Source organism: Diabrotica virgifera, chromosome 6 (assembly GCF_917563875.1).
Source record: "Diabrotica virgifera virgifera chromosome 6, PGI_DIABVI_V3a".
NCBI lineage: Eukaryota > Metazoa > Arthropoda > Insecta > Coleoptera > Chrysomelidae > Diabrotica > Diabrotica virgifera.
In genome coordinates, this window is record NC_065448.1 from 168368953 (window position 1) to 168385646 (window position 16694).

The window sequence follows — 16694 nt, forward strand, 5'->3', positions numbered from 1 at the left end:
TTGGAATGGCAACTGGTGGCAAAAAACGATTTCTAACTCCTCTTTCTTTTTTAGCCAAGATATGAGTAGTCCACGGTCGCAATAGGTTGTGGCTTTCTCGATATAATAGATTTGTAGGATCATCACTGGTAATTTTGTACCAAACCGATGCAGTTATTTTAGTCTTGCTTTTCAGTATCTAAAGCTGACTCAACTATAGTTAAGTTTTTAAAATCGGTCCTATCAAGAAAACACACAATAAATGGCTTGGAGGATCTTGCATTGGTTATAACTTTAATCCAATCTATTGATGCTGTTTTTTCCTTACGCTCAATAAGGACGAAATGCCTATCTCAGGATAAGAATATTTGTCCGCTGATTAAAAAGTTTTGCTCCACAGATGTAAAATATCTCATAGCGACCAGGTAGTGGTATATAAGTTTAAATAAAATTTCCTATATTCTGGCTTAGGAATATAAGCACACATATCCACCAAGTTATTTTTTCTTTCTTTACTGGTAAAGGATTCTTATACAGCACAGGAAGACTTTCAATTTGAATGGCAACTGGTGGCAAAAAAACGATTTCTAACTCCTCTTTTTTTTTAGCCAAGAGATGAGTAGTCCAAGGCCGCAGTAGGTTGTGGCTTTCTCGATATAATAGATTTGTAGGATCATCACTGGTAATTTTGTACCAAAAGCATTGCTTTTCAGTATCTAAAGCTGACTCGACTATAGTTAAGTTTTTAAAATCGGTTCTCTCAAGAAAACACACAATAAATGGCTTGGAGAATCTTGCATAGGTTATAACTTTAATCCAATCTATTGATGCTGTTTTTTCCTTACGCTCAATAAGGACGAAATCCCTATCGCAGGGTAAGAAGATTTGTCCGCTGATTAAAAAGTTTTGCTCCACAGATGTAAAATCTCATAGCGACCAGGTAGTGGTATATGTAATGCAATACTACGCCAGTTATTATTTTGGCCTATACATCGGTCTGACCAAACAATTAATTTTCTATCTGCTGTTTCTATGGGCTTTAAGTTGGTGGTAATATGCTTCAGTAGGCAGGGTTCTGTTTCAGCTGAACCTCTTTTTGCTACAATTTCATGCCATAGGCACATAAAACCCTCGTTTGTACCCATATTATTAATTGCTTGATTATAATTAGTGATTTATTTAACTTCTTGTCTGTGGCCACACTCGCATTAACACATCCGCCATTTTCTGCGACCAATTGCATACCAGTATAACAGAAATGATGGTTACAACCCTATTCCGTTAATAATACCGATTCACAAAATATTGAGGGTTACAACCTTATTCGGGGCGGACATTCAATTATTAATTAATTATAGTCGGGACAAAATTATATCAGGCACCTCTTGTTTTTTATAATTTTTAACGTACCAAACTACATATCAAATAATTTTTATCATGTGTATATTTGTATATCATTCCGCGTAGAGATAGACCAATAAAAAATACATCGCTAGTACAGCTTCTGTGGCTTTGGTAATGTACCTACCCATGAATTTTTCTGCTTTTTAACTCAGACTCTTCCTTTTTTTCGTAGCATTTAAAATAGCCCTCGGCAATTTTAAACTTTACATTTTTATGTGTCTACAAAAGTTTCGATTTTTATGTAGTCACAGTGGGATAACTATTTTCCGTTCTTTATGGTTTTGTCTATTTATAGATTTTAAAGTATTAGAACAGCCAAACATTTTCCACTGCCAAGGTTTTCAATTTCTAAGCTTCTCGTCGTGTAACACGATGTTTCATATAAAATTTGCTGTTAAAAATATAATACAAACATTACTTTTATTATTTATGCTTCCGGTATTTTTACTTACTGATGCATAATAGTAATACAAATCAAAACGGATCAAGTTGTAAGCTTGATTGAGATTTTTGTCTTATTCATTCGCTGTTGGGCGTAAAAAGGGGACAAATCAATTTTTAATGAAACCGGGATAACTCAATAACTCAGATAACTTCAGAACAACTCAAATATAGGTGAAAAAAAGTATGTTTTAATATTGTGGGTAAAAAGTGGACAAGTCAAACTCCTTGTCGTGTTTGCACGATGTTTAATATAATTTTCTGTTAAAAATAATACGAACATTACTTTTATTATTTATGCTTCCGGGTAAAAAAGGGGACAAATCAATTTTTGATGAAAACAGGGTTACCTCAAATATTGGTTAAAAATATTAGAAATATAAGATACTAAAAGGTACAAATAAAAGATAAAAACTATTTTTATTTTAACCGAACCGAATTATTACAATAATATATACAAAGGAATTAAGAGAGGTGTTTCCTCTACAAAATATTCTAACAGACTGAATACCAAAATCAGAACCAACACCCTTCTCACATCCATATGTAACATGACACTTTTATGCAATTTTAGGCAAGAGTGTATCGAATTAATTGTTCGGAGAAGTCAGAAGCGGGCCCTTGAAGACTGCGTATATTTATTTAAGTAAAGCTAACAAAAATAATAACTTATAGTTGAATATTACATGCCAACAAAAAAAAGTATATTTTAATTGTGGGTAAAACGGGACAAGTCAATGTAGCTGAATTTGTATGTTAGGCTGATTGTTCCAAAAAAGGCACTTGCAAAATAGTAGATAAATTTTAGTGTAAAAGGGGATATATTAACATGGGGATATCGCCGGCGCCTACGAAAAGTATAACTCCGAAAAATGCCGTTAATGAACGCCGCAAAAAATATTATTTTCGATTATATGATTGTGACAATTATAATCCCTAATAAAGTGTTAACGAAAAAATTTATTTTTTGAGGAGTATCAGCAAAAAACATCATTTCTGTTTGTGGGTCCACGAAAATTATAATTACTAAAAAGTTCTCAGAAATAATTGTTTTCGTCGGAAGAAACAGAAACAGAAAGGGAAATAATTATTTTCGTCGGCATCTATTATGAACTAAATCTTTTCGTTATAAATATTTTGGGAGTTATAATCTTCGCGGACACGCATATAAAAAAAATATATCGCCAACACTTATCAAAGAGTTATTATTTTCACTGGAAATGTATTAGAAATCACATTAATCATAGGTACCAGCGATATGTTTTATCAAAAATGACGTGTCCCCTTTTTCTTATCAAGCTTGAATATTATTCAAGTTGAAGCTGCAGGAGAAGCCCTAGGACAGCAAGAAAAGAAAATAAATTGAAAAGGCAGAAGCTCCTGGACCAGGAGATGTATACGGTAAACTATTCGTAAAACTGACAATAATATTGAAATTATGTCTCAATAAGAGAGACATCTGAATGAAGAAAAGCTACCTCTCAACTATATTTAACAATGAATGTGAAATCTATCTAAAAGTACATGGAAAATCTTAAAATCGAAGACAGAAAACCACCTAACCTAAAATCATTTAGATATTCCCTAAAGAGTTCTTCACGTATGTGCTTAAACGACTGTACAGGGTGATGCAGATTATTTTGAATATTGTGTTCAGAAGAGTTATTATGCCCCTATAATTTTTACATTCTAACAAATCTCGCTTTTTTTCAGTCGACATATGATTCCGGTGCACCCTTCGGCATTTATTATTCTTCCTAGACTTTGACTATTAAAGGCTGATGTAAGCCGGATTTATGTTCGGACGGGACGTGGACGACACGGCTGTCTTAGGGGGCACGTTGAAAAATCGTGTGATATGAAAAGTATTGGCTAGTTTATCCTACAACGGAACGGAGAGACAACGGGGACGTGCGCAGTCTCTTGTTCTACGGTTCGTGTCGTGCACGCCCCGTCTTAACATAAATCCGGCTTAATGCTGTTAATTTGATGTATAATGCTGTTAGCTCCACCTTTGATGAGCTCTTTGGGGATGCAGTCAACTCAGGGCGACTTGTTATATTTGGGACGTGTGACGCGTCTCTCACTTCCAATATTGCTGGAAGTTCTATTTATGGGCTTTGGGATGACGTATTATTTTCCACTTCCGCACCAAGCAGGTCTTTGAAGTGCTCAGCCCATCTGCTTTGTACGATATGTCAATTTTTGCCCCTACACATCGTCAGCCTTGGTTTAAATTCTGTTCTTTTGTTATTTAGGAGGTTCTAAAACTTTCTACTTTCATTTTACCTCTTTAAAAAGTCTGCTTTCTTATTCGATGCACGTGTCCTGCTTCCTCCTTTCCGAGTTCTTTGTACCTTTGCTTTTCCTCCCGTGTTATTCTTTGTTGCACAAGTTTATATGCTTTTCATCCCGTGTTATTCTTTGTTGCACAAGTTTATACGCATTATTGTTTGTTTTAGTGATATATTCACCATCATCGAACCAACCGTTATGTGAAGTGGGTCCTTCTGGTCCTAGGACGTCTTTAGTCAAACTTGATTTTTTGTTGTTCCATCAGGCGAACTCCATGTTACTTTATGAATATTCTTGTGGGGAAAGTAGGTACTTAAAATGAACATGCCCTTGGAAGCTGCAAATCTTATTATTCGATTTCCATTATCGTTTATTGGTAACATCATGAGCAGTGAGAACTGCGTTTTTCAATGTATGGTCTATGTATATTTTCTTTCTGTATGTTTGCATTAAGATCTCCAATTATGAGCTTGATGTCGTTTCTGGGATATACACACACCCAAACTTATATGGAATCATCTGATATTTCTTACTATTCCGTGCGAATTTAAAAAAACGGACACACGAAGTCAAACAATATTTATTTTAAAGCAATTTAATAACAAATACATAACAATTACATAAAACAATAAAGTATTTAACAAACAAATTGAAAGTAGTTGTTTTAAAGTCAATAGCATACAAAATTTCAATGTAAAACGAATAATGTTTAACTTGTTTTTATTTATTTTTTTTTTGTATTTTGTGGTAGTCATTGTTACCACCTCTAGTCCTTATGCAAGCTTCAGTTTGCGTGGGCACGCTCCTAATCAAATTATCAACATTTTGTTGTGGTAAGTTTCTCCATCCTTTAAGAGCAGCTTGTACTAGCCGTGCGGTGTTTTGTGGATTATCCCGGTGAGCTCTATTTTTTCTTTTATGCATATCCCCCAAATACTCTATAGGATTAAGCTCGGGAGAGCAAGCAGGCCACTCCAAACAAGGGATACCTTCTGCTTCAATGATGTCTGTAGTCACTCTAATGGTATGTAGAGGTCCATTATCATGCAATAAAATTAAATTTTCTCCTGTTGCACCTCTCCAGATCCTGACTACAGGTTATCAACATACCTGTGAGCAGTTAAAGTTGATTGGATGAAAATTAAAGGAGTTTTTTTACGGATCACAATTCCTCTCCAGAACATTACACTTCCCCTTGTATATTTGTGAACAAATCTGACAGTTTTCGTTCTTGCTTGTCTTCCTCGACCTCTAAGTACACGATTTCGTGGGTGATCTGATTTTACACAAATCCTGACTTTTTTGAAAATAGCACATTTTGTCAATTCCCAATGTTCCAGTTCTTGTGGTGAAGACACCAATTTAGGCAATCAATCTTGTGCTGCCTGGATAACTCGGGAACCCATAACTGTCTCCTTCCGTATACTTCTTGGTACGAACTCTTCTTCTTATCGTTTCAACTGAAACAGTTACACCTGTAGCTTGCAAAAGCTGCCTTTAGAGCTGCAGGTGAGAAATGGTTGGGTGTCTTCCAGCTGACTGGACAATTAAACGATCGTGGAGAGCCGTTATTACTTTTGGCGACTTTCCCATGCTTTATTTTTAGCTTTACTAGGTCCTGTTACCTAGCATAGGTTTTGGACAGAACGCCCTGTATTACGCCTAGCTCTACAGCTATGTCCCTCTGAGAACATTACTTTCTCCACAAGACCAATAATCTTTCCTCGTTGTAAGTTCTATAACCCCACATGAGGCATATTTTCGTTTTTGGACTCAAAAGTTAGTTTATTTATTTTCGTTCAATTTGCAACTCAAGCAAATAACCTATACCTTACCGGGCTGTTGTACTATCCGATTGTCTTATATATTTGTTTATTTTCAATAAAAACCTTTATTCTTCGCAACACTAACAAGTTTTTTCAAAAGAAATAAATATTACTTTGAAATACATGGTGATTCCACATAAGTTTGGGTGTGTGTATGTCATAGATAGTCTCTACTTTCTCATAGAATGAACCCTTGACATCCTCTTGTCTTCGGTTGGGCGTGTACATTTATGAAACTGATGTTAAAAGACTAACCTCTTACTTTTAAATAACATGTTCGTGAGCTTATTGGTTTGAAGCCCATAATAAGATTTTTTGCTTTTTTGTTAACAATGAATGCCGTCCCGAATTCATGATGGGTCTTGTACTTGCTAATTTTTAATTAAGCTAATTAAGGTTGTAATTAACCTAAATACATAACTAAATTATCCGAGTACATTTTTACAATCTCATTTTTCACAACTCTATAAACTGAGTAAACCATCACTGATCTCGAAATCGGCCAACCAGACCATAGTAAACTATAATTTGTACAACCGATGATAATATCTCAGATTTAGATAGTGGCCATTAAAATTCAATAGACAAAAACATTTCATTGCCGTACTCCCTGACCTCGCACCTGTTGTTTCCTACCGACAGTTTAATCCCTTATTCCCATCGCACAACTGTTGGTGTCAGATCAGTGTCGGAACTAAGAAGTTTTATAAAAGAGCTATAATTCGATACATGGTCCACGTGTATTTAAACTGTATTACAGATGCTACTAGATCAAAGGTCAGTCGACTACGTCATTAAAAATTAACAAATTAACGTTAGAAAACTCGTTTTATCCATGATTTTGTCTTATTTAGAAATTTTGTTTTTGCTAAGGCGCGCTGAACAATATATCGCTTGTACTATTTCGGTGACTTTAAAACAGTATTTCCGGTTGGCACCAATAGTAAGTAACTAATAAATAGGTAGTAGCGAATATGTTAAAGGGCGCCTTGGTCACCTAACATGTTAGAACAAGGAATTTAGAACAAAAAATACCGGAATAAATCGATTTCGATACACCACCTATCGACTTAAAACTTTTTCCATTGTGTTCTAGATGACGTCAGGAAAAAAGTCTACAATGGAAAAATGGGTGGAAATGCACTGACAGTTCATAGAATGCCCCCAAAAGTGCATAAATATGTCAAGATCAGTATAATAAGTGCAGATTTTATTACTCGGGGGGTTTTTTGGGGTCACTGAACATGAATACACCATCAGAATCGATCTCCGGAGTACATGGTGCCCAGGGTCACTGCTGCGGCTCGTCACTTTCTGGAGTTTGTAGGGTTTTCGGCACTACGTTGATGCAAACAGATTACCCGGGGGAGTTTTTAGAGTTGTTAAACACGAGTATGACATCAGAACCAACCTTCAGAGCACCTAGTATCATAGGCGCTCCAAACTATGTGCTCAGAGAGTCGGTTCTGATATCATAATTCGTGTTCAACAACTCCAAAATCTTCCCCGGGTAATCTATTTGCATCAATTTAGTGCCGAAAATCATCGAGACGATGACGTGCCTCAGTAGTGACCCTGGGCACTAGGTGCTCGGGGGGTCGGTTCTAATGACTATTCATGTTCAGTTTCCCCAAAAAACCCCTAGCAAAAATGTCTGGCCCTTAATATACCGATTTTAAAATGTTTATGCACTTATGTGGATTTTTTCCTAACGTCAGCGTCATCCCGAACACAGTGCAAAAAGTTGCAATAGGGGAGTGCAATTAGAACGAAAACATGCACTGTTTCGGAAAAATTCAAACAAGCTTATATTTTTCTAAAACTTTTTTTGTTAGTTTATATACATATTAAAGTAAAACGTTCTACTCGCAGATTTGGCCGTTAATTGTTTATTAATTGTTTAAACAATAACAATTGTTTTGTATAAATAATTTTAAAAATGTCGTTAAATTCATCATTTAACTTTGATAAAATATGTTTCTATTTTGTTTTTGATTATGCTGAATCCGAATATGACATTGCAATTTGAACATTCTTATACAGAATCTCTTATACAGTATGTCTGCGTAGCTAGGAACCACATGGAAAACTTTTTTATTATCAATTTTACGAAAAAAAGTTATTCTTCATAAAATGCTCTGGATAGTCAAAAATCTAAAACTCAACCATCAATTTTATACGAGTTATGTCAAAAATATAAATTTCGTTAAAGAGTAAAGTACCTTTATATTCCAGAATATCAAAAAATGCTATTATAAAAAGTTGTTTGAAATTAAAAACTATGTTTAAATATACAACTACATCATTCTAATCGAAAAAAAAAAAAATTTCAATTTTTTCTCAAATTACGGATACTCATCATCATTTTATTACAATTATAATAACTATTTTATTATCACTTTTACGAAAAAAAATTATTCTTCATAAAATGCTCTCCCTGCCCTAAAATCTAAGATACAACCATCAGATATCAAACTTTCTTTAATTTTATACGAGGTATGTAAAAAATATGAATTTTTCTTAAGAGTTAAGTGCCTTTATTATTCACAATATTTTAATTAGAAGGATGTAATTGAACACTAAAACAAATTTTTTAATTACAAACAACTTTTCTTTATAACAACTTTCGATATTGAGAAATTTAAGGATACTTTACTCTTGAGTGAAATTCATATTTTTGACATACCTCGTATAAAATTCATTAAATTTGATATTTGTTGATTGTATCTGAGATTATATACGATGCTGAGTATTTTATAAAGAATAACTTTTTTTCGTAAAACTGATAATAAAAAAGTTATTAAAAGGTTCCAAGTTACGCAGACATACTGTATTGAGCTAAAAAAAATTTTTTTGCTGAACATTTATTATTGTTGAAGCTTATTATTAAATGTATTTTAGGTAAGTTTTACAGAAAAAAGTTTTGATCACTTTGTACAAACATTTTTTTAGTTGGTAATTTTTGGTTTTTGTATTACATTTTTATTATCTTTCTTAATTTTCTCAAAAAGAAATAATCTATTTCATTTCTAAAGCAAAATAATTCAGTGCATTTAAAGATTACTTCTTAAGCTTTAAAAAAGCACTTATAAAAATGTAATAGATCTGTTCAAACTTGAGTAATACCGTCTTAAAGTGGTGGTAATTCTATAAAACTACGAAGATTTCAAAAATTACATTATTTGAGACGTCATATCATTTGAATTAAATTTTTGTGATTTTTTTAAATAAAACATCATTTAGTAAGATGCTTGAAAGGTAAGTTGTGCAAAATTGAGGGTTTTATAAGAAAAATTGTATTATGTACACATTTTTAAATCATTTTTAAACAAAATTCATGTAAGGCTCACTTTCCGCCCCCACCGTACTTATGCCCATACATTTTATGTCTTTTTATTATAACGATAATATAGCTTAATTATTCTTCTTTCATGTTCAATTTGTAAAATTTCATGTGATCCATTAGTTAAAGAATTACGTTAAAATAACTCAACCGTGCACTTCGCCGTACGCTAGTTTACAGTGCGCCAATGTTTGTGGGAAGGGTGACTTTAGCGTTATAAATAAAAAATTATAGAAGGTACAGATTTAATTTCAGAAAATTCTTTATATAAGGTTTTTTTTGTAAAATTTTCTGAATTTTTCAATGGTTAAGTCAGTTTTTTTCTAAAATTTATATTTTCGGAGTTATTTAAAAAAACATCTAATTTCGTAGTTCATTTGTTTAATAAAAAATGAAGCACCCACTTCTCGAGTAGAACTTTGATATGTTGTTTATTAAACATTTCTTAATGAAAATACAAAAAGTTCTGTCTCGTTTGATTTTTTCCGAAGTAAAAATCTATATGCACTCCCCTACAATTCTTAGCTGTATTTAAAAATCGATTTATTCCATTGTTTTTTGTATTAAATGCCCTGGTCTATACCAACTTTCGGAGCTGTCTTCCGACAGTGTCATTGTATCTGTTCTAGTAACGGTGGAGTTGTGTTCACATACAGACAGTTCAAGGTTGCAATTCACCTTGTTTTAATGTTGTAAAATGGGTGAAAACAATAATTATTTTAACTGCAGTGAGATTAATAAACTAATAACCTGTTCTGTTTGTTACAGCGGGGTATTATCAACCGGCTGGTCCATTGATAACAGTACCTCCTTCGCACGGCCAACCGACTCATCCTGCGCCACCGCCGCCAATCAAAACTATTTCTCTGTCGGAAACATCACCGTCTTCGTCGACGACGCCATCTGTAATATCGCACGACGTACCACCTCCTCCACCCAGTTCCAACGGAGATTCTTCGGATAGTGAGGTAAGTTAGAATTGTTTGACTATTATATTATTATAGAATTCATTGTTCATTGCACGCATTTTGTCTGATGAGTGAAATCATAGTAGGGAGGGACACATTTAGAGTTTGTTACACAGACACACAGAGGTAGGACACACAGAGTTACATGTCTACTAGATACAGGCAAGTTAGAATTTTGAACGTGGATGTATGTTTTTTAATTCAGCTCCTAGGCAACTGGTAAATAGAAAATAAAGAATAGTAGACTAAGAGCCGCTATAGGTGAAATTTCTTAATCATTTTAGGCACGACGGGACCCTATAACTTAAATAGTAGAACCTAAAATAAAACGTTTGAGTACTGTGCCGTCACTTTTCAGTGGCACATGCGTCTACAGTGGCGCATCAAACTTTCCACTTATGGACGGGATACATAAATTAAAAAATACCCTCCCTCATTACCAGAATTTAATTTTTTTCATTTTTTTAAGTTCTATGTGATTAAGATATAAGATTCATGGTAATTTTAACCCACCACCCCCTTCTCCCTGCCCCCACCATCAAAAACTTGATTTTTCGATTTTATTTTTTTTTGGTGGGATGCGATCAATTCTAAAATTCCAAAAAATTCACAAGCATAGTTAATATAAAATAAAACACGTCTATTTTTCATAGACCTGTAGGTTGAGTGTACATAACCTCAAAAAATTATTAAAATTTTTTTTTGGAAAAAAGTATATAACTTTTTTTTGGGGATAGCTGCAGATCTAATTTTTTCTTAGTCTTGTGTATTTTATCAAACACTATATTTCTGATTTTTTCAGATTTTTCTGTAACGCCGGTCACCTTCAAAAATCCAAAAAAACTGTTTTTTAAGGGGGTTTTGGGGGGTTTGATCGTGTTTTTCTGATTTTTAAATATTCTAAAGGACTCAGTTATTTTAAGTTACATATAGCCTATAAAAATAAAATTGATTTGATATATTATGAAGTCTATAAAATAGGGAAAATCCCCCAAAACAAGTTTTTCGGATTTTTGAAGGTGAGGAGCCTTGCGGAAAAATCTGAAAAAAATTAAAAATATAGTTTTTGATAAAACACACGAGACTAAGAAAAAATTAGACCTGCAGCTATTCCTCAAAAAAAGTTATACGCTTTTTTGAAAAAAAAATATTTCTTTTAATTTTTTGAGGTTATGTACACTCTACCTATGGGTCTATAAAAAATAGGCATGTTTTACATAAGCCTCAGCTATACGTGTGAATTTTTTGAAATTTTAAAATTGATTGCACCTCACAAAAAAAATAAAAACTAAAAATGAAGTTTTTGATGGTGGGGGCAGGAGGAAGGGGGTGGTGGGTTAGAATTACGCTGAATCCTATGTGTTAATCACATAGAACTTAAAAAAATAAAAAAAAATTAATTCTGTTAGTAAGGGAGGGTAACTTTTAATTTATTTATCCCGTCCAAAAGTGGAAAGTTTGATGCGCCACTGTCGACGCATGTGCCGCTGAAAAGTGACGGCACAGTGTTCAAACGTTTTCTTTTAGGTTCTACTATTTAAGTTATAGGGTCCCATCGTGCCTAAAATGATTAAGAAATTTCACCTATAGCGGCTCTTAGTATATAGTCAATACAGACACTCTGCTATTGAGCTACAGCCCAAGTCGGGCCCAGGCCTTCCTCAGTATCCGCCTCCAAGTATCTCTGTCCCTGTCCCTGATATCTCTTTAGTACTTTAGTATCGGATCTCATTTCGTCTTCCTTGGTCTTCTTACATTCTTTGATTGCTTCCTTGGTCTTCCTACTGGCCGACGTCCCACCATAGTTACGCTAAGCATTCTATTAGGTGTTCTGTCATTATCCATTCTTATAAGGTGACCTGCCCAGCGCAATCAATGTATTTTTGCATAATTTGCTATAGTGTCAATACTGACGTCTTTACTTATGATTCTCATTCCTACTAGTCGTCTTGTGCGGTTCGTTTTTAAAGGATTTCAGTTTAAATAAATTTGCAATTGTCAATTATGAATCCCTGGTAATGATCATCTTTGTAGATGACCAGGTCTAGATATTAGGAAATAGATACGACATTAACTTATTTACTTTTAGCACTTAAGCAAAACGCTCGGGCAGGTCGATTTTTAAAATAATGATAGTATATTTTAGCATCAATGTTTCGAACTTCACGCGATCGCTCTTCAGGTGACAGGCATAACTTTGATTTTTTTAAATGGGAAAGTATATTATCATGTGACACCTCTTTTAAAAGCTTTTCAAATACTGATTACAAAAATGTACAGTAGGAAAATTGAAAGAATACCCATGAACGAACATACAGTGCTAGTCAAAAGTCCGTACCCCCCCTCGTATCTTTTGAACGGTTATACCTATAATAGTGAAATTTGGAGGGAGGAAATAAACGGACGTAAGCTTCTTAACTACTCATGACAGGTGACGTAATAATGACAGATGACTTTACAGCGCCACTGTGACAGATAATTTTAAATGGGACCTTATGGCAAGTGATACCTCGTTTGAAAGGTATTGAAAATACCTATTCATTTATACTAATTTTGTTTGAGTTTAAGCTAATTTTGATGAAAAAATGAAATAAATATAAAATTGTAGTTTCGCATTTAATTAATAAAAATTCAAAATTCTGCCTATGATTACTTGTCAAAAGGGTTGAAGTTTACGTAAAAACTACTAGAAAATTGAAAAACGTCAAATTTTTTGACAAAGAAACCATAGGCGGACATTTGAATTTTTGTTAATTAAATGAGAAACTACAATATTATATTTATTTAATTTATTCACCAAAATAAAAATCCACCTACACCCAAAAAAATTAGTATGGCTGAATAGGTATTTTAAATACCTTTCAAACGAGGTATCACTTGCCATAAGGTCCCATTTAAAATTATCGGTCACAGTGGCTCTGTAACGTCATCTGTCACTATTACTTCACCTGTCATGACTAGTTAAGGAGCTTATGTCTGTTTGTTTCCTCCCTCCAAATTTCACTTTTGTACGTATAACCGTTCAAAAGATAAGAGGGGGGGTACGGACTTTTGATTAGCACTGTATAAAACACGCTGTATTTTCCTGTCACCGTGTCACAAAAAAAATTGGCCAGAGAAAGTACATGTAATAATTATTGTTACATGTACTTGCACTGGACAATTTTCTTTGTGATACGGTGACAGGAAAATACAGCGTGTTTTATATGTTCGTTCATGGGTATTCTTTCATTTTTCCGACTGTATAATACTTTAATCCTTTTTGAGAGCGTAGGTGTAAAATTTTGGTCGAATTCTTTTTAAATGTGTTCATTTTTTTCGAATCCTGAGAAAACCAATAAGTATTTTGGAAAAATTTAAACGCAGAATAAAAGATTACATTATTACCGAAGGCTGAAAGTTTCTTTTGAATTATATATTTGAAATTAAAAATCAGACTAAATTTTCTCTTTTTTTCACCACAGTAATGTCGAGGGTCGAAAGTCCCCGAGAACTTCTATAATGATTATTTTAATAGGTCACAGTGGTGAAAAAAAGAGAAAATTTAGTCTGATTTTTAATTTCAAATACATACATAAAAAATATAGTTCGTAATATTGATTAACATTGATTATTGAATAGTATTTCGTTGCAACAACAATTTAATTTTTTGTTTCAACGAACTTTTAAGCGCGTGATACACACGCAAACTTTAAGTACGCGGTTTTAAAGATCGCGGTCGCCATCGCTAGCAAAAAATTTAGAAACTGTCCTCGTGGTTAAATTTTTTATTGTCTGTATACCTAATTTGGCTGAAATCTTATGTTTTTTAGTAGAGTTTGATTATTTTCTTGATCAGGTTTTGTTAAATAGAAGAATAATTTGATTTTTTATAAGTGTGGTAAGCTGTGAAAATCATGATGTGAAGTATATTACTTGTTTTTGATCTATTTTAATTTAATACAAGGTAGGCATAAACAAACAAAATATCATAGATAAGATGGTAATATTTTCATCAGGAGGATAAAACAGCCTATAAATAATTAGGTTTACTTAAAAACAAATAATCAAACATTATTTAGTATAGCTTAAAATAGTGTTTTACGGTTTTCACACAAACTTATAAAATTTATCTTATCTCCTTTCAACAATAAACGATTGAATTATTTCTAGGCAATTTGCTTAATTAGTGAAAATATAAGTGTAACTTTAAACGCAATAACATGATGGCTCGAGGCTCGTGGCTCGTGGCACTGATACACGTACGGGTTACGAGTAAGATTTCAAACTTGTTGGATCGACGGCGACTTACTCGGCGGACTTAAAGTACGCGTACTTGCGGTGATACACTCGCGAAAAGGTCGCGAGCCATAAGTTCGCGTACATACTTACTCGCGTGTGTATCACCCCTTTTAGACATTGACGAATGTATTTGGTTATTGTCACAATGATTGAATAATAATTGTGAAAATAACTAGAATACATTAATCAATAACACTCAATTTATTCAGCCAATAACTTAGTTTCGTATATTTAATAAATAATGTTAATTCTGGCAGCAACTCACTTTCTTGATTTCGTAGATGACAAGCAATTACCTTGGTTTATCGTGACAACGTACATATTTCATTAAAACAATGTACAAATGTTGTTAATATAGAGTAATATTAGTAATATATGATTATTGTATAGATGTAAACTGATTGTTGTGACAACGAATGCATTAATCAATCTACTGCTGCGTTTAATAACCACAATTAATGCGTTCATGGTGACAATAAACGTAGTTGTTGAGACAATAAATGTTTTGCTTGACTATTTGAAATGTAACGGCTTTTCCTTATCGTGATACCCCTAGCTTCTCTGTGTTACCATTGTTTAAAAAATAATTATTTGTTAAACAATGCTGTTACTTCTGCCGAATAATAATTTCATTTCGTTTCCGTGTAGTCCGTAGTAGAAGGAAGTTTCCGTGTGTCTATTACCGTGAAATTTCGGTCGAATTCTTTCAAAAAAATTTTCGAATCCTGAGAAAACTAATTTGTATTTTTGAAAATTTAAATGCAGAATAAAATATTACAGTATTATCGAGGGTCTGGAGTCCCTGAGAACTTCTATAATGATTATTTTAATAAGTCACGGGTGAAAAATAGAAAATTTAGTATGATTTTTAATTTCAAATATACCATTCAAAAGAAACTTTTTGTTTATTCTAAGGGACTTTCATCCCTCGGTAATAATGTAATCTTTTATTCTGCGTTTAAATTTTTCAAAAATATTTATTAGTTTTCTCAGGATTCCATAAAAAAATGAATGCGTTTAAAAAGAATTCGATCGAAATTTTGTACCTGCGCTCTCAAAAAGGATTAAAGTGATATACATTATTTTAAAAATCGACCTGTCCGAGCGTTTTGCTTAGGTGCTAAAAATATAAGTGAAATCATCACATGATTTCTCATATTATGAAAAATCACACAGTGTAAAGTCCATTAGGTTTAGGACAAAAAAGGGGGATTTGAAAAATTATTATTAATCAATATCATACATTGGGCTAATGCATTCAGTAATTATTAATATAAAATACGTTCATAGTAGGAAGGAACGAAACTGATTGTGAGAATGAATAGAATGGCTTGTAAGAATAACCGTATTTATTGTGGGAATGAACGGAATTAATTGTAAGAATAAACGGAAATAATTGTAGAAATAAACGAAATACGTTAGGAGAAATAACACTGTTATTGGCACAACGAATAGTCCTCGTCGGTCAATTAACGACGTTGTTGTTTCAATGAATAGTGTTCGTTGACTCAATGAACAGAGTTCGTAATATCAATAAAGTGATATTATGGTATACATAATGAATGTTCATCGATTCAATAAACGTAATACATTGGCTCAACTAACGAAAATAATGAATTGATGAACATCGCTTTGTTGTTCCAATAAAACCAAGAATTGGACAAATTTTAAGTATTGCGTTTGTTGTCTGAATTAACATTTTTATTGATATTACGTACCTTTTTCGTTGAGTGTATATAATTCAAAAGAAACTTTTCGTATATGTTAAGGGACTTTCAGCCTTCGGTAATAATGTAATCTTTTATTATGCGTTTAAATTTTTCAAACATACTTATTACTTTTCTCAGGATTCGATAAAAACGAATGCGTTTAAAAAGAATTCAATCAAGATTTTGCGCCTACTCTCTCAAAAAGGATTAAAGTGTTATACATTTTTGTAATCGGCGAGGCGTTTTAAAAGCTTTTAAATGAACTATCATGATGTACTTTCCCATTTAAAAAAATCAAGTTGTGCCTGTCACCTGAACAGGGATCGCGTAAAGTTCGAAACATTGATGGTATAATATACTTTGATTATTTTAAAAATCGACCTGTCCGAGCGTTTTGCTTATGTGCTAAAAATAATCAAGTTAATAAGTAGGGGTAACACTTACTCCA

At 33.1% G+C, this 16694-nt stretch overlaps 1 protein-coding gene across 1 annotated transcript in view; it reads left to right on the forward strand.

Moving 5' to 3' along the window:
* Window positions 1-16694, forward strand: part of LOC114328361 (titin) — a 609684-nt gene that overhangs the window by 378758 nt on the left and 214232 nt on the right. Inside the window, exon 5 of the mRNA XM_028277195.2 lies at window positions 10057-10256. Within this exon, the coding sequence (XP_028132996.1) occupies window positions 10057-10256 (200 nt within the window). The remainder of the gene's footprint in view (window positions 1-10056; window positions 10257-16694) is intronic.